Here is a 24,322-nt window from a genome sequence, read left to right as displayed (position 1 = left end):
CATTTACCTTGTCGGCATTGTGCCATTTGAATTAAATACCGACGCAATCTCTGTGTTTCATCGTCAATGTGAAGGTCCATCGGATACAGTAAAGCTGCAAAGGTGCATCGGAATCTAGTAATGGTCTCCCAGGAAACGTTAAAAAAAACCACAAAGAATGAGAAGAGTAAGTCTTCCTATACCTTGTCGGCATTGTGCCGTTCAAATTAAATCCCGAAGAAATTTCTGTGTTTTCTCGTCTATGTGAAGGTTCATCGGATACAGTAAAGCTGTTTTGGTGCAGCGGAATCTAATACTGGTCTTCCAGGAAACGCTCAAAGCAAACCACAGTCAATGAGAAGAGTCAGTCTTCCTCTACCTTGTCGGCATTTTGCCATTTGAATTAAATCCCGACGTAATTTCTGTGTTTCATCGTCAATGTATCCATTGGATACTGCAAAGCTGCATTGGTGCATCGGAATCTAGTACTGGTCACCCGGGAAACGCTTATAGCAAACCACAAACAATAAAAAGAGTCTGTCATCTTGTACTTAAGTTACCTTTGTGCCATTTGAATTACATTCCGATGCAATTTCTGTGTTTCTTCGTCAATGTGATGGTGCACCGGATACATTAAAGCTGCATAGGTGCATCCGAAACTAATACTGGTGTCCCAGGAAACGCTCAGAACAAACCACAAACAATGAGAAAGGTCAGTCTTCTTGTTCCTTGACGGCATTGTGCCATTTGAATTAACTCCCGACGCAATATCTGTGTTTCATCGTCAATGTGAACGTCCATCGGATATACTAAAGCTGCAATGGTGCATCGGAATCTAATACTGGTCTCCCAGGAAGCGCTCAAAGCAAACCACAAACAATGAGAAGAGTAAGTCTTCCTGTACCTTGTCGGCATTGTGCCATTCAAATTAAATCCCGACGCAATTTCTGTGTTTCATCGTCAATGTGAAGGTCCATCGGAAGCAGTAAACCTGCATAGGTGCATCGGAATCTAAAACTGGTCTCCGAGGTAACGCTCAAAGCAAACCACATACAATGAGCAGAATCAGTCTTGGTGTACCTTGTCGGCATTGAGCCATTTGAATTAAATCCCGACGTAATTTCGGTGTTTCATCGTCAACGTGAAGGTCCATCGGTTACAGTATAGCTACATTGATGCATCGGAATCTAATACTGGTCTCCCAGGAAACGCTCAAAGCAAACCACAAACAGTGAGAAGAGTCAGTCTCTCTTTTAGAATCTCGGCATTGTGCCATTTGAATTAAATCCCGACGCATTTTCTGTGTTTCATCGTCAATGTGAAGGTCCATCGGATACAGTAGTGTTGCATTGGTGCATCGAAATCTAATACTGGTTTCCCAGGAAACGATCAAAACAAACCACAAACAATGAGAAGAGTAAGACTTCCTGTACCTTGTCGGCATTGTGCCGTTTGAATTAAATCCCGACGCAATTTCTGTGTTTCATCGTCAATGTGAAGATCCATCGGATACAGTAAAGCTGCATTGGTGCATCGTAATCTAATACTTGTCACCCATGAAACCTTCAAAACAAACCACAAACAATGAGAAGAGTCAGTCTTCTTGTACCTTGTCAGCATTGTGCCATTTGAATTAAATACCGTCGCAATTTCTGTGTTTCATCGTCAATGTGAAGGTCCATCGAATACAGTTAAGCTGCATAGGTGCATCGCAATCCAATACTGGTCTCCCAGGAAACGTACAAAGCAAACCAAAAACAATGAGAAGAGTCAGTCATCTTGTACATTGTCGGCATTGTGCCATTTGAATTACATCCCGACGCAATTTCTGTGTTTCATCGTCAATGTGAAGGTCCATCGGATGCAGTAAAGCAGCATTGGTGCATCGGAATCTAAAACTGGCCTCCCAGGAAACGGTCAAAGCAAACCACAAACAACGAGAAGAGTCACTCTTCTTCTACCTTGTCGGCATTTTGCCATTTGAATTAATTCCCGACGCAATGTCTGTGTTTCATCGCCAATGTATCCATCGGATACAGTAAAACTGCATTGGAGCATCGGAATCTAATACTGGTCCCCCAAGAAACGCTCATAGCAAACCACAAAGAATGAGAAGAGTCAGTAATCTTGTACTTAAGTCGCCAATGTGCCATTTGAATTAAATCCCGACTCAATATCTGTGTTTATTCGTCAATGTGAAGGTCCATCGGATACAGTAAAGCTGCATTGTTGCAACGTAATCTAATACTAATGTCCCTGGAAACGCTCAAAGCAAAGCACAAACAATTCGAAGAGTCAGTCTTCTCGTACTTAAGTCGGCATTGTGCCATTTGAATTAGATCCCGATGCTATTTATGTGTATCATCGTCAATGTGATGGTCCATTGGATACAGTAAAGCTGCATTGGTGCATCGTAATCTAATACTGGTCACCCATGAAACGATCAAAACAAACCACAAACAATGAGAAAAGTCAGTCTTCTAGTACCTTGTCGGCATTGAGCCACTTGAATTAAATCCCGTCGCAATTTCTCAGTTTCAACGCCAATGTGAAGGTCCATCGGATACAGTAAAGCTGCTTTGGTGTATCTGAATCTAATACTGGTCTCCCAGGAAACGCTCAAAGAAAAACCACAAACAATGAGAAGAATCAGTCTTCTAGTACCTTGTCGGCATTGTGCCGCTTGAATTAAATACCGACGCAATTTCTCAGTTTCATCGCCAATGTGAAGGTCCATCGGATACAGTGAAGCTGCATTTGTGCATCTAAATCTAATACTGGTCTCCCAGGAAATGCTCAAAGCAAACCACAAACAATGAGATGAGTCAGTCTTCTTGTACCTTGTCGGCATTGTGCCATTCGTCAATGTGAAGGTCCACCGGATGCATTAAAGCTGCATAGGTGCATCGGAAAGTAATACTGGTGTCCGAGGAAACGCTCAGAGCAAACCACAAACAATGAGAAGAGTCAGTCTTCTTGTACCTTGTCGGCATTGTGCCATTTGAATTACATCCCGATGCAAATTCTGTGTTTCATCGTCAATGTGAACGTCCATCTGATACAGTAAAGCAGCATTAGTGCAGTGGAATCTAAAACTGGCCTCCCAGGAAACGCTCAAAGCAAACAACAAACAACGAGAAGAGTCACTCTTCCTCTACCTTGTCGGCATTTTGCCATTGGAATTAAATCCCGACGCAATTTCTGTGTTTCATCGTCAATGTATCCATCGGATACAGTAAAGCAGCATTGGTGCATCGGAATCTAAAACTGGCTACCCAGGAAACGCTTAAAGCAAACCACAAACAGCGTGAAGAGTCACTCTTCTTCTACCTTGTCGGCATTTTGCCATTTCAATTAAATCCCGACGCAATTTCTGCGTTTCATCGTCAATGTATCTATGAGATACAGTAAAGCTGCATTGGTGCATCGGAATCTAATAGTGGTCTCCCAGGAAACGCTCAGAGCAAACCACACACAATGCGAAGAGTCAGTCTTCTTGTACCCTGTCGGCATTGTGCCATTTGAATTAAATCCCGACGCAATTTATGTGTTTCATCATCAATGAGAAGGTCCATCGGATACAGTAAAGCTGCATTGCAATCTAATACTGGTCTCCCATGAAACGCTCAAAGCTAACCACAAACAATGAGAAGAGTCAGTCCTCTTGTACCTTGTCGGCATTGTGCAGTTTGAATTAAATCCCGACGCAATTTATGTGTTTCATCGTCAATGTGAAGGTCCATCGGATACAGTAAAGCTGTATTGCAATCTAATACTGGTCTCCCATGAAACGCTCAAAGCAAACCACAAACAATGAGAAGAGTCAGTCTTCTTGTACCTTGTCGGCATTGTGATATTTGTATTAAATCACGACGCAATTTCTGTGTTTCATCGTCAATGTGAAGGTCCATCGGGTACATTAAAGCTGCATTGGTGCATCGGAAACTAATACTGGTCTTCCAGGAAACGCTCGAAGCAAACCACAAACAATGAGAAGAGTCTGTCCTCTTGTTCCTCGTCGCCATTGTGCAATTTGAACTAAATCCCGACGCAATTTCTGTGTTTCATCGTCATTGTGAAGGTCCATCGGATACATTAAAGCTGTAAAGGTGTAACGATATCTAACACAGGTGTCCCAGGAAACGCTCAAAGCAAACCACAAACAATGAGAAGGGTCAGTCCTCTTGTACCTTGTCGGCTTTGTGCCATTTGAATTAAACCCCGATCCTATTTCTGTGATTCATCGTCAATGTGAAGGTCCATCGCTTAAAGTAAAGCCGAATCTATGCATCGGAATCTAATACTGGTCTCCCAGGAAACGCTCAAAGCAAACCACAAACAACGACAAGAGTCAGTCTTCTTGTACCTTGTCGGCATTGAGCCATTTGAAGTAAATCCGGACGCAATTTCGGTGTTTCATTGTCAATGTGAATATCCATCGGATACAGTAAAGCAGCAATGGTGCGTCGGAATCTAATACTGCTCTTCCTGGAAACGCTCAAAGCAAACCACAAACAATGAGATGAGTCAGTCTTTTTGTACTTATGTCGGCATTGTGCCATTAGAATTAGATTCCGATGCAATATCTGTGTATCATCGTCAATGTGAAGGTCCATTGGATAAAGTAAAGCTGCATTTGTGCATCGGTATGTAAAACTGGTCTCCCAGGAATCGCTCAAAGCAAACCACAAACAATGAGAAGAGTCAGTCTTCTAGTACCTTGTCGGCATTGTGCCATTTGAGTTAAATCCCGACGCAATTTCGTTGTTTCATCGTCAATGTGAAGGTCCATCGGTTACAGTATAGCTACATTGATGAATCGTGATCTAATACTGGTCTCCCAGGAAACGCTCAAAACAAACCACAAACAGTGAGAAGGGTCAGTCTTCTTGTACATTCTCGGCATTGTGCCATATGAATTAAATCCCGAGGCATTTTCTGTGTTTCATCGTCAATGTGAAGGTCCATCGGATACAGTGGAGCTGCATTGGTGCATCGGAATCTAATACTGGTCTCCGAGGAAACGTTCAAAGCAAACCACAAACAATGAGAAGAGTAAGACCTCCTGTACCTTGTCGGCATTGTGCCGTTTGAATCTAATCCAGACGCAATTTCTGTGTTTCATCGTCGATGTGAAGGTCCATCGGTTACAGTTAAGCTGCATAGGTGCATCGGAATCTAATACTGGTCTCCCAGGAAACGCTCAAAGCAAACCACAAACAATGCGAAGAGTCAGTCTCCTTGTACATTGTCGGCATTGTGCCATATGAATTACATCCCGACGCAAATTCTGTGTTTCATCGTCAATGTGGAAGTCCATCGGATACAATAAAGCGGCATTGGTGCAGTGGAATCTAAAACTGGCCTCCCAGGAAACGCTCAAAGCAAACAACAAACAACGAGAAGAGTCACTCTTCTTCTACCTTGTCGGCATTTTCCCATTTGAATTAAATCCCGACGCAATTTCTGTGTTTCATCGTCAATGTATCCATTGGATACAGTAAGGCTCCATTGGTGCATCGGAATCTAATACTGGTCCCCCAGGAAACGCTCGTAGCAAACCACAAACAATGAGAAGAGTCGGTCCTCTTGTACTTAAGTCGCCATTGTGCCATTTAAACTAAATCCCGACTCAATATCTGTGTTTAATCGTCAATGTGAAGGTCCATCGGATACAATAAAGCTGCATTGGTGCATCGGAATCTATAACTGGCCTCCCAGGAAACGCTCAAAGCAAACCACAAACAACGAGAAGAGTCACTCTTCTTCTACCTTGTCCGCATTATGCCATTTGAATTAAATCCCGACGCAATTTCTGTGTTTCATCGTCAATGTGAAGCGCCATCGGTTACAGCAAAGCAGCATTGGTGCATCGGAATCTTAAACTGGCCTCCCAGGAAACGCTCAAAGCAAACCACAAACAACGAGAAGTGTCACTCTTCTTCAACCTTGTCGGCATTTTGCCATTTGAATTAAATCCCGACGCAATTTCTGTGTTCCATCGTCAATGTATCCATCGGATATAGTAAAGCTGCATTTGTGCATCGGAATCTAATACTGGTCTCCCAGGAAACACTCAAAGCAAAGCACAAACAATGCGAGGAGTCAGTCGTCTTGTACCCTGTCGGCATTGTGCTTTTTGAATGAAATTTCGACGCAATTTTTGTGTTTCATCGTCAATGTGAATGTCCATCGGATACTGTAAAGCTGCAATGGTGTGGCGGAATCTAATACTGGTCTCCCAGGAAACGCTCAGAGCAAACCAGATACAATGAGAAGAGTCAGTCTTCTTGTATTTAGGTCCGCATTATGCCATTTGAATTAGATCCCGATGCAATTTCTGTGTTTCATCGTCAATGTAAAGGTCCATCGGATACAGTATAGCAGCTTAGGTGCATCGGAATCTAATACTGGTCTCCGAGGAAACGTTCAAAGCAAACCACAAACAATGAGAAGAGTAAGACCTCCTGTACCTTGTCGGCATTGTGCCGTTTGAATTTAATCCAGACGCAATTTCTGTGTTTCATCGTCAATGTGATGGTCCATCGGATACAGTAAAGCTGCATTTGTGCATCGGTATGCAAAACTGGTCTCCCAGGAAACGCCCAAAGAAGACCACAAACAATGAGAAGAGTCAGTCTTCTTGTACCTTGTCGGCATTGTGCCATTTGAATTAAATCCCGACGCACCTTCTGTGTTTCATCGTCAATGTGAAGGTCCATCAGATACAATAAAGCTGCATTGGTGCATCGGAATCTATAACTGGCCTCCCAGGAAACGCTCAAAGCAAACGACATACAACGAGAAGAGTCACTCTTCTTCTACCCTGTCGGCAGTATGCCATTTCAATTAAATCCCGACGCAATTTCTGTGTTTCATCGTCAATGTAAAGGTCCATCGGATACAGTATAGCAGCTTAGGTGCATCGGAATCTAATACTGGTCTCCCAGGAGAAGCTCAAATCAAAGCACAATCAATGCGATAGTCAGTCTGCTTGTACCCTGTCGGAATTTGTAACGTTCCCTGGCAAACTCACGTTATTAAAAAAAAAAAAAAAGGAGTTTATTTGTACCATATACGCCGCTCTGGGCAAGTTGTATATATCGTAATTATTGAACAAAAATATCACTGAATGTGGTGTAAAAGACATTTGTTATTCTCCTTATATTTTTTGTTGTAATATTTCTCTGTATTTAGGACAGGAATTTTTCTGTATTTATTATGTGATTGTAAAATGTGTCAGTATTTGCGATAGCAGAGATATAAAATGTTGCCAGAAGAGAATAATATCGTCAATTTGCAAAGAAATGTTAATAGTCAGCAATACTATTTAAGCACAATGCATTATGTATTCTTTGGTCTTCTCTGTTCAGAAGTCATTGTGGTAGGACACTGTGAAAAAGTTTTTTTTTACGAATGGGTAGACTTCTTTTGTCTCTGTCTGGACTTAGCCGCCATTAGACGATCCGTTACGAATTAATGTGAGTTGTATTGTTGTTTGATCTAAATATATTAGAGTTTATCAAAAGTGTGAATTATTTATGTAAATTAGCTTGCCCACGTCATCTATAAAATTTCTTTAAGAATTTTTCAGCATTTTTTTAGCGGTGTTGCTGGGCTGTGCCGCGACCAACAATAGCAAACCCGTAAATCGGGAACAGATGCATAAAAATCAATGGTGAATTAAGAAATTGTTCTTCTTTTTCAGTGATCCTGTGGCTGATAAAATTTGAATTAATTATACGTTTGTGCATTCGTAGGCGGATAGCTAATGTTAGTTAACATTGAAATTTAAACAGTTTGGTTCTTTCAAAATATCTTAAATGTGTAATGAAGTAGGTTTGATCAGTGATAAATGTCGGCTTGGCAATAATTAAAACATTTTCTGCTAATAGAGGTAATCTTGTGTTCTATGGCTAGTGCCGGGATAAAATTCAGTAAAAATATTTAACAAAAAATCCACTGCATCAGGAAAGTGTATGCCAAGGCCGAATGATTTAAAGGACCAAATTCTCAACCTAATATTCTTAACCAGTTCATATGAGTTCACGTAAATATTATTTTTTCCTTAAATGTACGTAATAATTAAGTAAAAATTTTTTATTACCACACGAAAATAAGAGAGTGGTTCTACAACAAAGTTCGCACGAAAGAAAATTAACTTAAAAACAACAGATAAATTTTATTATTCTTCTTTAACGAAATTTCAAATCAATCCCATTCATTTCCGCCGATTTCGTTAAATTGGCGCCCAACGTGGGGCTCGAATATGCAGTGGCCACTAAATACCCGTGAGATAACTAGGGAATTAATATAGTCGAACTTTGTTGCAGAACATTTAACAATTTTTCTATGTATTGTATGTATTGCATAACCAATATTGTGTGGTAATACCTGTGTATGATTTTTTGCATGAGAACACTATGTACCCAGAGGCAAGTTGAAGAAGAGAGCTCAATATTTCGAAAAATTAATTACCTACCACAATATCAGGGGGCAGCTGCACCCAAGATAGATCACCAAAAGGTAAAGCTACAGTGTAGTTGTCCTGTGGGTAGTATAGTAGCCTCAGTGCAGTGTTCTCGGATCATTAGTGGTGTGCTTGTTGTTAGTAAATTGTTTTAAAATAACAGGACATTTAGGTAGTTAGTCATTGTAGTATATAGTAAGTGTGTATTAGTTAATGTCCATTTCTTGTGTGATTATGTCAGTGAAACCTGAGTGTTAGGATATTTAGTTCAGATTTTATTTCTTTAGTTTACTATGGTTAGATTGCGTAGTCAGAAAGATATCAACATGGATAATGAGCAACAGTCAGTAAGTAGTGATACCGAGTTGGAAAGTGGGACACAAAGTAATGTTAGTGACGTAGTTCAGGAAGTACAATGTGAGAATCTGGGGGCAGAAGGACAAGAAATGTTGCCATTGCCACCCAGTGATTCAGTTGATAGCGGAAATACTGTGCCATCCGCAAGCACTGGACACGGACCAGAGAGTGGTGAGGTGTCAGAAGTGCAATCATTAAGAGTTATGTTCGAGCGCATGCTCAATTTCCAAGCTGAATTTGTACGTGTGCAAGCAGAGCGTGATAGAGAACGTGATGCTAAACAAGCAGAACGCGATAGAGAACGTGATGCTAAACAAGCAGAACGCGATAGAGAACGTGATGCTGAACAAGCAGAGCGTGACCAGAGATTGGTAGCTGAATTTGCCAAACAAGCAGAGCGCGATAGAGAACGTGATGCTAAACAAGCAGAGCGTGACCGACGCCTGCATGAGAGGGACTTGCAGTTGATGCAAACTTTAGAAGTTATGCAAAGTGAGATTGTTAGTTTGAAACAAAAATATGAAACCATACCCAAAACGGTGCAAGAATTAAGCGAAAGAGTAGATAGTGTTCAAGTGGCTAACGCCAATATAGTAGAGGAAATCAGTGTCCTGACTAATAGGGTCGAACAACTAGAAATTGACACAACTCAAGTAATTGAGAACAAAGTGACCGAACAAGTGCACAAAGTAGAAAATGAAGTCATAAAAGAAATAGATCAGAAAGTGCACGCCGCAATTGAGGCCAGAGATGTGGGCTCAAGTGCGGATGTGCAAGATCTAAAAAGGATAGTGCACAAAGACATTCCGCTGTGGCAGCGGAGTGTGGACCGTCGTCTTGCCGAGTTGGAGCTTAGCTTGCGGCATGACGAGGCACGGGCGTATGTCACGCCAGCCAGGTCCAACAATGATAGGCATATAAATACTGCAGTAAAAAATTGCGACTGCGAGACAGAACAGGCAACCAATGTAAGCGAAACAAATAAATGTCATTCCAAAGTAGTGATTGAAGAAAGCTTGATTAGGAACCGACAGTTTCAGATCTTTACAACGGAGAAGAAATCTGTTCACCCTGTAGTGTTTATCAAGGGATTTGGAAACATTTTGCCTAGCGTTTGGAGTCATACCCAGAAAATACAGCTCGTTATGTCTTACATACAAGGAGCTGCTGCATTATGGGCAACCGAAGCAGCTGACAGTTGTGATACATATGAGCAATTTGAAAAAGCATTCTTGGCCAAATATTGGTCAACATGTATCCAGGAGAGATTACGGAAGGAGGTATATAATCCAGAGCCGTATTCTCCACGACTAGGCAATTTGCGAAAATATTTCGAGAAGTACATTAATAAGACCCGTTACTGGGACGAACAGATTTCATCCCGGGATTTGATCAGACTTTTGAAATCACACTTGCCGATACATGTAAAGGAAAAACTTATACACGTGCCTGAAAATGATATGGAACATTTCTTGTCTGTTCTGGACTCAATTGACCTGATTCAGGAGGATGTTAAGGCAGCCACTGAACAGGCTAGAAGTAACGGAAACGGTTATAGAAATGGTAGAAATAACACGCCTCCACCAAGTAATGGAAACGGCGGAGGTAATAATAGGAGACAAGAGTATGCACAAAACGGAAATAGAGGTAGAGACCGGAACGGCAATAGTCCGCCGGTGAATAATGACCGGAAAAGGAGGTTCGATGACCGGTATGAGACAGGCCCACCAAGCAATAATAGATGGAAAAATGCCAGGGGGCCGAGCAACACTAATACTTATAATGATGCAAACCGAACTTGGCCGCAGAACCAGAGGCCCAGTCCGGACCGGCAAAACAGTGATAGATATGACAATAACCGACCGCCACCACAAAATGCGCCAATTGCGCAACCGTGGCGGCCGACGCAACACAACGTGCACATAGTGGAGGTCAGTGACACAGAGCAGCCACGCCCATCCACTAGCAATAATTCAACAAACTAGATGCAGCCGAGATACGCTCTCCATCGTCGGCTGAGGTTTGGAGTGAGAGCAGCCCGACACAGAACAAAACACCGAACAAAATCTGTATCCTTAGGTATAATGACGGGGTACAGATGGGAGATGAATTAATAACTGAACCATCCACGTGCATAAAGGAGCACAAAGACAAAGTATAAGCGATAATAGAGATCAAAATTAACAATATTGATGTGCAAGCGGTCGTAGATACAGGTGCTACTGTCAGTGTTATGAGTATGGACTTATTCAAAGTACTGGGGAAGGAAAGGCGTATGCTGACTTTTCCCGTGAATAATTGTAAAGTCACTGGAGCCATAATAAAGTCACTGGAGCCATAAGTGCACAGCGACAAATAATTAAACTCCAAGTGCGGGTAGAGATGTATGTAGGGGATGAAGCCATAGCGTGCTCATTCCTGGTAGTAAAGGGTTTAAAGGTAGCCTGCATTTTGGGGGTAGATTTTTTAAGAGAAAGGGACGCAATAATCGACCTTTCTCGGGGAAAATTAAGCTTGATGAATGCTGGTAGGAGAATAGAATTGTCCATGCTCAGATCTGAAGAGGTACCTGTACCTAATTGTAACGCTATTAACATAAGGTGTAGGAATCAGTGGATACTACATTTAGACAATCATTGTCTAGGTCAGAATCTCTATTATCCTGACGTACAAGATGATCAATTAAAAGCAAATGTGGACGCACTTGTGAACAAAGTATCACAGTCCGAAAATTTGAACTCTATGCAACAGCAGGATTTGGTACAGTTATTATCTAATTATGCAGATGTATTTTCAGAACGACCAGGAATTGTTAAGGGATATCAGTACAATATCGAGGTAAAGCCTCACAAAACTTACTGTCGAGCCTCATACTCCATTCCTTGGCCCAAGAAGGAAAAAGTTTTTTTACGAACATTTGGAGAGTTAAATAAATTTTTCAGGTTATACATTGTATATAAGCACACAAGATAAGAAAAGCAGGGTGCAACCTTACCAGGTGCGCTCAAAAAAGGAAAGAAAAATATAATCGACATGTGACGAATAACCAAAAATTTAGTGTTGGGGACTTGGTACTCTTACGCAATCATCCTAAGTCCTCGGCATCCTTGAAACAGAATAGCAAGTGGCAATTGGTGTACAATGGACCTTTTAGAGTAGTAAGTGTGCCACATGAGTGTAGCTATCTCTTAGCAGATCCCCACTCAGGGAGAGTACGGGGACTGTATCCGCGTAAGGATGTGAAAGCATTCCTACAGTAAAAGACTAATAGTCCTATGTGGACACCATTCTTTTGTAAATAATGAACATTAATGATGTGTGATCTTTAGAGATAATGTACTAGTGTAGAAGTGTTTAGTTATAAGAATATGATTGACTTTCTTATGTGTATGGATATTTGTGTTATGTACTCTTTTAATTTGTGTTATCTAGAACATGCTCTAAATGTTTGCACAGATAATCTGATTAGTGCAATTATTTGTAGTGTTAAGCTGTGACAGAGTTCAATCAAAAAGAACATTTTAGTAATGATTAGTTAGTGTACTACATAATTTTCTATGTGCCCAAATTTGAAATATTTCTTGGCACAATCTTCTCTATTATGTGTATGTATGTATATATGTGTAGCTGTCAGATTGACAGATTCGAACCCAGAATAATATCAATAATATGAGGCCCTGAGAACTTTATTATCTAACCAATGTTATTAGAGAAAATAATGCACCCAGTAGTGACCCGAGGGCACCACGGGAGGCAAACTTGTTGCAAATTTATGTAATGCAAAGTTACGCACAAAAAAGCTTCAATTGAAGCATGTGCAGATTCAAACAGTAAAAAAGAGCTAGCCAGATACAGTCCAAGTCAATTTTTGCCTACAGAGACTACACTGTAGTTACGTAGGACGTTGATAGTAAAGTGTGACATGAGTTCAAAGGAGTTATTGAACAATATGCCTGAATCCGGCTGGAATGCACAAATAAAATCTACTCGAACACGAATATAGATGACTTTTGGGCAAACTAATACCAAATTTTAATATTTTGTTACCATGTACGCAAATATCACACCTTGGTAAAGAGTTACGAATGTGCTATTACAAAAAAAAAAAAAAAAAAATTGCACAGCGGACATTGTAAATAAAAATAAAGGAACTTAAACAAAAGTGCAGTATTGTGCGGCAGAGACAGACAGTGACTGTTAAACCTGCAGCAATACGTCACGGAATAGTTGTGTATAAGTGATAAAAAACTGTATCATCGCCGTGTGTGCAAGTGGACAAGGAACTAGCACGACACGAACAGTGAACCGATAACGGATGGTGGATCAAGCTAGTGTCAAACTTTAACTCTTTGTGTGTCAAGGGACGCTAGGAAAGCGCATTGACTACGAAGATACATTTTGTCCTAAGGTGAAAACTTGCGTGTGACTAATGACAAGTCATGACATGGTGAAAAATATTGTGTGCCCATAAAACGTGTTACTGTGACAACGAAATATTGTGCAAACCAGACTAGTGAAGGCCTACTGAGTAATAACTGCCACTAACTGTGTGCGTTCTTTCCCACAGCAGGAAAAATGCCTATAAGGATAGTACACTGTTTCTGAACTTGTTGCATGTTTCCTGGAGCACTGCAAGAAAACGTCGCACGGGCGAGCGGATATCCAACGCGCATCCGGCTACATCAGCTATGCAGCGGCCGCAGCAGCCCGTAGCAGACCAGACAGACAGCCACGCCCCTTCGCGCCGTAGCTGTCAACGCCGGGGGCGGTGACCTACACGGAGTCAGCGCGCCGCGCCGAGCGCCGCTCAACAATCACTCCGCACCGCTCACCAAATACAGCATTATTGATTTTTTTTTATGTTCACATAAACTGAATAACATGTCAATGACTTCATTTCGATAAACATTGAACATTTACTATGTATGTCCGTAAGTGATATATCCTAGGACAAGTGTCCTTGTAGTGTATCACAAGAATAATAGTATCATACACAAAAAAACTTCCGTCGAACTGTATGTGACTGTGATATTGTGTAATTGTGTAACCGTTTGTGACGAACTGCTAATTTAATTCAAATGAATAACTGCTAAAGAGACAATATTGACCACGAACCAACTGGGATGGCTGGGCTCCGGCACAGTTTTGCCCAGGTTTCCTGTTTGCCTACGCCCAAATGGGGGAGCCATGAACTTATATAATCCTGGGACTAAATAAAAGAGCCATTCCGTAAAATATACAAGTGTAAAGAACGTTACTGGCACCATTGTGTCAAAGTGTAAAAACTCTTTGCCAAATGCTGCCAGGGGGCAATGTAACGTTCCCTGGCAAACTCACGTTATTAAAAAAAAAAAAAAGGAGTTTATTTGTACCACATACGCCGCTCTGGGCAAGTTGTATATATCGTAATTATTGAACAAAAATATTACTGAATGTGGTGTAAAAGACATTTGTTATTCTCCTTATATTTTTTGTTGTAATATTTCTCTGTATTTAGGATAGGAATTTTTCTGTATTTATTATGTGATTGTAAAATGTGTCAGTATTTGCGATAGCAGAGATATAAAATGTTGCCAGAAGAGAATAATATCGTCAATTTGCAAAGAAATGTTAATAGTCAGCAATACTATTTAAGCACAATGCATTATGTATTCTTTGGTCTTCTCTGTTCAGAAGTCATTGCGGTAGGACACTGTGAAAAAGTTTTTTTTTACGAATGGGTAGACTTCTTTTGTCTCTGTCTGGACTTAGCCGCCATTAGACGATCCGTTACGAATTAATGTGAGTTGTATTGTTGTTTGATCTAAATATATTAGAGTTTATCAAAAGTGTGAATTATTTATGTAAATTAGCTTGCCCACGTCATCTATAAAATTTCTTTAAGAATTTTTCAGCATTTTTTTAGCGGTGTTGCTGGGCTGTGCCGCGACCAACAATAGCAAACCCGTAAATCGGGAACAGATGCATAAAAATCAATGGTGAATTAAGAAATTGTTCTTCTTTTTCAGTGATCCTGTGGCTGATAAAATTTGAATTAATTATACGTTTGTGCATTCGTAGGCGGATAGCTAATGTTAGTTAACATTGAAATTTAAACAGTTTGGTTCTTTCAAAATATCTTAAATGTGTAATGAAGTAGGTTTGATCAGTGATAAATGTCGGCTTGGCAATAATTAAAACATTTTCTGCTAATAGAGGTAATCTTGTGTTCTATGGCTAGTGCCGGGATAAAATTCAGTAAAAATATTTAACAAAAAATCCACTGCATCAGGAAAGTGTATACCAAGGCCGAATGATTTAAAGGACCCAATTCTCAACCTAATATTCTTAACCAGTTCATATGAGTTCACGTAAATATTATTTTTTCCTTAAATGTACGTAATAATTAAGTAAAAATTTTTTATTACCACACGAAAATAAGAGAGTGGTTCTACAACAAAGTTCGCACGAAAGAAAATTAACTTAAAAACAACAGATAAATTTTATTATTCTTCTTTAACGAAATTTCAAATCAATCCCATTCATTTCCGCCGATTTCGTTAAAAATTGAGCCTTTTGAATGAAATACCGACAAAATTTCTATGTTTACTCGTCAATGTGAAGGTCCATCGGATACAGTAAAGCTGCATTGGTGCATCGGAATCTAATTCTTGTCTCCCAGGAAATGCTCAAAGCAAACCACAAACAATGAGAAGAGTCAGTCCTCTTGTACCTTGTCGGCATTGTGCAGTTTAAATTAAATCCCGACGCAATTTCTGTGTTTCATCGACAATGTGAAGGTCAATCGGGAACATTAAAGCTGCATTTGTGCATCGGAAACTAATACTGGTCTTCCAGGAAACGCTCAAAGCAAACCACAAACAATGAGAAGAGTCTGTCTTCATGTTCCTTGTCGCCATTGTGCAATTTGTACTAAATCCCGACCCAATTTCTGTGTTTCATCGTCATTGTGTAGGTCCAACGGATACATTAAAGCTGTAAAGGTGTAACGATATCTAACACTGGTGTCCCAGGAAACGCTCACAGCAAACCACAAACAATGAGAAGAGTCAGTCCTCTTGTACCTTGTCGGCATTGTGCCATTTGAATTAAATCCCGACCCAATTTCTGTGATTCATCGTCAATGTGAAGGTCCATCGCATAAAGTAAAGCTGCATCTATGCATCGGAATCTGGTCTCCCCGGAAATGCTCACAGCAAACCACAAACAATGAGAAGAGTCAGTCTTCTTGTACCTCGTCGGCTTTGAGCCATTTGAATTAAATCCCGACCCAATTTTGGTGTTTCATCGTCAATGTGTAGGTCCATCGGTTACAGTGTGGCTACATTGATGCATCGGAATCTAATACTGGTCTCCCAGGAAGCGCTCAAAGCAAACCACAAACAATGAGAAGAGTCAGTCCACTTGTACCTTGTTGGGATTGTGCTATTTGATTTCAATCCCGAGGCTATTTCTGTATTTCATCGTCAATGTCAAGGTCCATCGGATACAGTGAGGCTGCATTAATGCATCGGTATCTAATACTGGTTTCCCTGGAAACGCTTACAGCAAACCACAAACAATGAGAAGAGTCAGTCTTCTTGTACCTTGTCGTCATTGTGCCATTTGAATTAAATCCGGAAGCATTTTTTTTGTTTTATCGTCAATATGATAGTTCATCGGGTACAGTAAAGCTCAATTGGTGCGTCGGAATCTAATATTGGACTCCCAGGAAGCGCTTAAAGCAAACCACAAACAATGAGAAGAGTCAGTCTTCTAGTACCTTGTCGGCATTGTGCCATTTGAATCAAATCCCGACGCAATTTCTGTGTTTCATTCTCAATGTGAAGGTCCAACGGAAACAGTAAAGCAGCATTGGTGCATCGGAATCTAATTCTGGACTCCCAGGAAGCGCTCAAAGCCAACCACAAACAATGAGAAGAGTTAGTCTTCCTGTACCTTGTCGGCATTGTGCCGTTTGAATTAAATCCCGAAGCAATTTCTGTGTTTCATCGTCAATGTGAAGGTCCATCGGATACAGTAAACCTGCATTGGTGCATCGGAATCTAATACTGGTCTCCCAGGAAACGCTCAAAGCAAAGCACAAACAATGAGAAAAGTCAGCCTGTATGTACTTTGTCGGCATTGTGCCATTTGAATTAAATACCGAGGCAATTTCTGTGTTTCATCGTCAATGTGACGGTCCATCGTATACAGTAAAGCTGCATTGGTGCATCGGAATCTGATACTGGTCTCCCAGGATACGCTCAAAGCAAACCACAAACAATGAGAATAGTCAGTCTTCTTGTACCTTGTCGACATTGTGCCATTTGAATTAAATACCGAAGCAATTTCTGTGTTTCATCGTCAATGTGAAGGTCCATCGGGTAAGGTAAAGCTGCATTGGAGCATCGGAATCTAATACTGGTCTCCCAGGAAACGCTCAAAGCAAACCACAAACAATGAGAAGAGACAGCCTTCCTCTATCTTGTCGGCTTTTTGCCATTTGAATTAAATCCCGACGCAATTTCATTGTTTCATCACCATGTATCCATCGGATACTGCAAAGCTGCATTTGTGCATCAGAATATAATACTGGTCACCCAGGAAACGCTCATGGCGTACCACAAACAATGAGAAGAGTCAGTCTTCTTGTACTTACGTCACCATTGTGCCATTTGAATTAAATCCTGACACATTTTCTATGTTTCTTCGTGAATGTGAAGGTCCTCCGGATACATTAAAGCTGCATAGGTGCATCGGAAACTAATACAGGTGTCCCAGGAAACGCTCAGAGCAAAGCACAAACAATGAGAACAGTCAGTCTTTTGTACCTTGTCGGCTTTGTGCCATTGGAATTAAATCCCGACGCAATTTCTGTGTTTCATCGTCAATGTGAAGGTCCATCGGATACACTAAAGCTGCATTAATGCATCGGAATCTAATACTGGTCTCTGAGGTAATGCTCAAAGCAAACCACAAACAATGAGCAGAGTCAGTCTCCGTGTACCTTGTCGGCATTGAGCCATTTGAATTAAATCCCGACGCAATTTCGGTGTTTCATCGTCAATGTGAAGGCCCATCGGTTACAGTATGGCTACATTGATGCATCGGAATCTAATACTGGTCTCCCAGAAACCGCTCAAAGCAAACCACAAACAGTGAGAAGAGTCAGTCTTCTTGTACATTCTTGGCATTGTGCCATTTGAATTAAATCCCGAAGCAATTTCTGTGTTTCATCGTCAATGTGATGGTCCATCGGATACAGTAGAGCTGCATTGGTGCATCGGAATCTAATACTGGTCTCCCAGCAGACGCTCAAAGCCAACCACAAACAATGACAAGAGTAAGTCTTCCTGTACCTTGTTGGCATTGTGCCGTGCGAATTAAATCCCGACGAAATTTCTGTGTTTCATCGACAATGTATCCATCGGATTCAGTAAAGCTGCATTGGCGCATCGGAATCGAGGACTTGTCCTCCAGGAAACGCTCATAGCAAACCACAAACTATGAGAAGAGTCAGTCCTCTTGTACTTACGTCGCCATTGTGCCATTTCAATTAAATCCCGACTCAATATCTGTGTTAATTCGTCAATGTTAAGGTCCATCGGATACAGCAAAGCTGCATTGGTGCATCGGAATCTAAAACTGGTCTCCCTGGAAACGCTCAAAGCCATGCACAAACAATGCAAAGATTCAGTCTTCTTGTACCCTTTCGGCATTGTGCCATTTGAATGAAATACCGACGCAATTTTTGTGTTTCATCGTTAATGTGAAGGACCATCGGATACAATAAAGCTGCATTGGTGCATCGGAAACTAATACTGGTCTCCCAGGAGCCGCTCAAAGCAAACCACAAACAATGCGAAGAGTCAGTCTTCTTGTTCCTTGTCGGCATTGTGCCATTTGAATTATATCCTGCGCAATTTCTGTGTTTCGTCGTCAATGTGAAAGTCCATCGGATACAGTAAAGCTGCATTGGTGCATCAGAATCTAATACAGGTCTCCCCGGAGACGCTTAAGGCAAACCACAAACAATGAGAAGAGTCAGTCTTCTTGTACCTTGTCGGCATTGTGCCATTTGAATTAAATCCCGATGCAACTTCTGTGTTTCATCGTCACTGTGAAGGTCCATCGGATACAGTGAAGCTGCATTAATGCATTGGAATCTGATACTGGTCTCCCAGGAAACGCTCAAAGCCAACCACAAAGAATGAGAGAGTCAGTCCTTTTGTACCTTGGTGGGATTGTGCTATTTTAATTCAATCCCGACGCAATTTCTGTGTTTCATCGGCAATGTGTAAGACCATGGGATACAGTAAAGCTGCATTGGTGCATCGGAATCTAAAACTGGTCTCCCTGGAAACGCTTAAAGCAAACCACAAACAATGAGAAGACACAGACTTCTTGTAGCTTGTCGGCATTGTGCCATTTGAATTAAATCCCGACGCAGCTTCTGTGTTTCATAGTCATGTGAATGTAGATCGGATAGAGTAATACTGCATTGGTGCATCGGAATCTAATACTCGTCTCCCATGAAACGCTCAAAGCAAACCACAAACAATGAGAAAGGTCAGTCTTCTTGAACCTTGTCGGAATTGTGCCATTTTAATTAAATCCCGACGCAATTCCTGTGTTTCATCGTCAATGTGAAGGTCCTTCGGATACAGTAAAGCTGCATTAGTGCATCGGAATCCAATACTGGTCTCCAAGGAAACTCTCAAAGCTAACCACAAACCACTAGAAGAGTTAGTCTTCTTGTACCTTGTCGGCATTGTGCCATTTGAAATAAATAACGACTTAATTTCTGTGTTCCACCGTCAATGTGAAGGTCCGTCGGATACAGTAAAGCTGCATTGGTGCATCTGAATCTATTACTGGTCTCTCAGGAAACGCTCAAAGCACACCACAAACAAGGAGAAGAGTCAGTCTTCTTGTACCTTCTCGGCATTGTGCCATTTGAATTAAATCCCGACGCAATTTCTGTGTTTCATCGTCAATGTGAAGGTCCAACGGACATAGTAAAGCTGCATTGGTGCATCGGTATCTAAAACTGGTCTCCCAAGAAACGCTAAAAGAAAACAACAAACAATGAGAAGAGTCAGTCTTCTAGTACCTTGTCGTCATTGTGCCATTTGAATCAAATCCCGATGCAATTTCAGTGTTTCATTGTCAATGTGAAAGTCCATCGGTTACAGTAAAGCAGCATTGGTGTATCGGTATCTATTACTGGTCACACAGGAATCGCTCAAAGCAAACCACAAATAATGTGAAGAGTCAGTCTTTTTGTACCTTGCCCGATATGTAACATTTGAATTAAATCCCGACGCAATTTCTGTGTTTAATCGCCAATGTGAAGGTCCATCGGATACAGAGCAGCTGCATTAATGCATTGGAATCCAATACTGGTCTCTCAGGAAGCGCTCAAAGCAAACCACATTCAGTGAGAAGAGTCAGTCTACTTGCACCTTGTCGGCATTGTGCCATTTGAATTAAATCCCGACACACTTTCTGTGTTTCATCGTCAATGTGATGATCCATCGGATACAGTAAAGCTGCATTGGTGCATCGTAATCTAATACTGGTCTCCCAGGAAACGCTCAAAGCCAACCACAAACAATGACGAAAGTCAGTCCTCTTGTACCTTGTTGGGATTGTGCTATTTTGATTCAATCCCGACACAATTTCAGTGTTTCATCGTCAATGTGAAGGGCCATCGGATCCAGTAAAGCTGCATTGTTGCATCGGAAACTAATACTGGTCTCTTAGGAGCAGCTCAAAGCAAACCACAAACAATGCGAAGAGTCAGTCTTCTTGTTCCTTGTCGGCATTGTGCCATTTGAATTATATCCTGACACAATTTCAGTACTTCGTCATCAGTGTGAAAGTCCATCGGATACAGTAAAGCTGCATTGGTGCATTGGAAACTAATACTGGTCTCCCTGGAAACGCTTAAAGCAAACCACAAACAAAGAGAAGAGTCAGTCTTCTTGTACCGTGTCGGCATAGTGCCATTTGAATTAAATCCCGACGCAATTTCTGTGTTTCATAGTCATGTGAATGTAGATCGGATACAGTAATGCTGCATTGGTGCATCGCAATCTAATACTGGTCTCCCATATAACACTCAAAGCAAACCACAAACAATAAGAAGAGTCAGTCTTCTTGTACCTTGTCGGCATTGTGCCATTTGAATTAAATCCCGACGCAATATCTGTGTTTCATCGTCAATGTGAAAGTCCATCGGACATAGTAAAGCTTCATTGGTGCATCGGTGTCTAATACCGGTCTCACAGGAAACGCTCAAAGCCAACCTCAAACAATGAGAAGAGTCAGTGTTCTTGTTCCTTGTCGGCATTGTGCCATTTGAATTATATCCCGACGCAATTTCTTTGTTTCGTCGTCAATGTGAAAGTCCATCGGATACAGTAAAGCTGCATTGATGCATCGGAATCTAATACTGGTCTCCCTGGAAACGCTTAAAGCAAACCACAAACAATGCGAAGAGTCAGTCTTCTTCAACCTTGTCGGCATTGTGCCATTTGAATTAAATCCCGACGCAATTTCTGTGTTTCATAGTCATGTGAAGGTAGATCGGATACAGTAATACTGCATTGGTGCATCGGAATCTAATACTCGTCTCCCAGGAAACGCTCAAAGCATACCACAAACAATGGAAAAGTCAGTCTTCTTGTACCTTGTCTGCATTGTGCCATTTGAATTAAATCCCGACGCAATTCCTGTGTTTCATTGTCAATGTGAAGGTCCATCGGATACAGTAAAGCTGCATTAGTGCATCAGAATCTAATACTGGTCTCCAAGGAAACGCTCAAAGCAAACCACAAACAATGAGAAAAGTCAGTCTTCTTGTACACTGCCGGCATTGTGCCATTTGAAATAAATCCCGACGCATTTTCTGTGTTTTATCGTCAATGTGCAGATCCATCGGGTACAGTAAACCTGCATTGGTGCGACAGAATCTAATACTGGTCTCCCAGGAAGCGCTCAAAGCAAGCCACAGACAATGAGAAGAGTCAGTCTCCTAGTACCTTGTCGGCATTTTTCCATTTGAATTAAATCCCGACTTAATTTCTGTGTTCCACCGTCGTTGTGAAGGTCCATCGGAGACAGTAGAGCTGCATTGGTGCATCGGAATCTAATACTGGTCGACCAGGAAACGCTCAAAGCAAACCACAAACAATGAGAAGAGCCAGTCTTCTGGTTCATTGTCGGCGTTGTGGCATTGAAATTAAATCCCGATGTAATTCATGTGTTTCATCGTCAATGTGAACGTCCATCGGATGCAGTAGAGCTGCATTGGTGCATCGGAATCTAATACTGGTCTCCCAGGAAACGCTCAAAACAAACCACAAACCATGAAAAGAGTCAGTCTTCTTCCACCCTTTCGGCATTTTGAAATCTGAAATAATTCCCGACGCAATTTCTGTGTTTCATCGTCAATGTATCCATCGGATACAGTTAAGCTGCATTGGTGCATCGGATTCTAATACTAGTCCCCCAGGAAAGGCTCATAGCAAACCACAAACAATAAGAAGAACCAGTCTTCTTGTACTTAAGTCACCACTGTGCCATTTGAATTAAATCCCGACGCAATTTCTGTGTTTCATCGTCAATGTGAAAGTCCATCGGGTACAGTAAAGCTGCATTGGTGCATCGGAATCTAATACTGGTCTCCCAGGGAACGCTCAAAGCAAACCACAAACAATGGGAAGAGTCAGCCTTCTTGTTCCTTGTCAGCATTGTGCAATTTGAACTAAATCCCGACGCAATTTCTGTGTTTCATCGTCAATGTGAAGGTCCATTGGATACAGTAAAGCTGCGCTGGTGCATCGGAATCTATTACTGGTTTCCCAGGAAACGCTCAAAGCAAACCACAAACAATGGGAAGAGTCAGCCTTCTTGTACCTTGTCGGCATTGTGCCATTTGAATTAAATCCCGACGAAATTTCTGTGTTTCATAGTCAATGCATCCTTCGGATACAGTAAAAATGCATTGGTGCATCGGAATCCAATTCTGGTCCCCCAGGAAACGCTCATAGCAAACCACAAACAATGAGATGAGTCAGTCTTCTTGTACTTATGCCGCCAGTGTGCCATTTCAATTAAATCCCGACGTAATTTCTGTGTTTCATCGTCTATGTGAAGGTCCACCGGATACAGTACAGCTGCATAGGTTCATCAGAATCTATTACTGGTGTCCCAGGAAACGCTCAGAGCTAACCATAACCAATGAGAGGAGTCAGTCCTCTTGCACCCTGTCGGCATTGTGCCATTTGAATGAAATACCGACGCAATTTCTGTCTTTCACCGTCAACGTCAATGTCCATCGGATGCAGTAAAGCTGCGTTGGTGCGTCGGAATCTAATACTGGTCTCCCAGGAGACGCTCAAAGCAAACCACAAACAATGAGAAGAGTCGGACTTCTTGTCCTTGAATCGGCATTGTGCCATTTGAATAAGTTCCCGATGCAATTTCTGTGTTTCATCGTCAATGTGAAGGTCCATCGGATACAGTAAAACTGCATTTGTGCATCTGTATCTAAAACTGGTCTCCCAGGAAACGTTCAAAGCAAATTACAAACAATGAGAAGATTCAGTCTTCTTGTACCTTGTCGCCATTGTGCCATTTGAATTAAATCCCGACGCAATTTCTGTGTTACATAGTCATGTGAATGTAGATCAGATACAGTAATGCTGCATTGGTGCATCGCAATCTAATACTGGTCTCCCATGTAACGCTCAAAGCAAACCACAAACAATGAGAAGAGTCATTCTTCTTGTACCTTGTCGGCATTGTGCCATTTGAATTAAATCCCGACGTAATTTCTGTGTTTCATCGTCAACGTGAAGGTCCATCAGATAAAGTAAAGCTGCATCGGTGCATCGGAATCTAATACTGGTCTCTTCGGAAACGCTCAAAGCAAACCACAAAGAATGAGAAGAGTCAGTCTTCTTATACCTTGTCGGCATTGAGCACTTTGAATTAAAACCCGACGCAATTTCGGTGTTTCATCGTCAATGTAATGGTCCATCAGTTACAGTGTAGCTACATTAATGCATCGGAATCTATTATTTGTCCCCCTGGAAACGCTCAAAGCAAACCACAAACAATGAGAAGAGTCAGTCGTCTTGTACCTTGTCGGCATTGTGCCATTTGAATTAAATCCCGACGCAATTTCTGTGTTTCATCGTCAATGTGAAAGTCCATCGGACATAGTAAAGCTGCATTGGTGCATCGGTGTCTAGTACTGGTCTCACAGGAAACGCTCAAAGCAAACCACAAACAAAGAGAAAAGTCAGTCTTCTTGTACGCTGTCGGCATTGTGCCATTTGAATTAAATCCCTAATCAATTACTGTGTTTCATCGTCAATGTGAAGGTCCATCAGATACAGTAAAGCAGCATTGGTGCATCGGAATCTAATACTGGTCTCCCAGGATGCGCTCAAAGCAAACCACAAACAAGGAGAAGAGTCAGTCTTCTTGTACCTTGTCTGCATTGTTCCATTTGAATTAAAT

At 41.4% G+C, this 24,322-nt stretch overlaps 1 protein-coding gene across 1 annotated transcript in view; it reads left to right on the top strand.

Moving 5' to 3' along the window:
• Positions 1 to 11,766, top strand: part of LOC124742170 (E3 ubiquitin-protein ligase BRE1A-like) — a 31,108-nt gene extending 19,342 nt beyond the window's left edge. Inside the window, exons 2-3 of the mRNA XM_047248758.1 lie at positions 8,737 to 9,774; positions 11,749 to 11,766. Coding sequence (XP_047104714.1) covers positions 8,737 to 9,774; positions 11,749 to 11,766 — 1,056 coding nt within the window. The remainder of the gene's footprint in view (positions 1 to 8,736; positions 9,775 to 11,748) is intronic.
• The last annotated feature ends 12,556 nt before the right edge of the window (positions 11,767 to 24,322 follow it).

Source organism: Schistocerca piceifrons, unplaced genomic scaffold, assembly GCF_021461385.2.
Source record: "Schistocerca piceifrons isolate TAMUIC-IGC-003096 unplaced genomic scaffold, iqSchPice1.1 HiC_scaffold_2167, whole genome shotgun sequence".
NCBI classification, from domain to species: Eukaryota; Metazoa; Arthropoda; class Insecta; order Orthoptera; family Acrididae; genus Schistocerca; species Schistocerca piceifrons.
The sequence above is the reverse complement of the archived record's forward strand: the minus strand, read 5'-3'. Positions and strand labels throughout refer to the sequence as shown.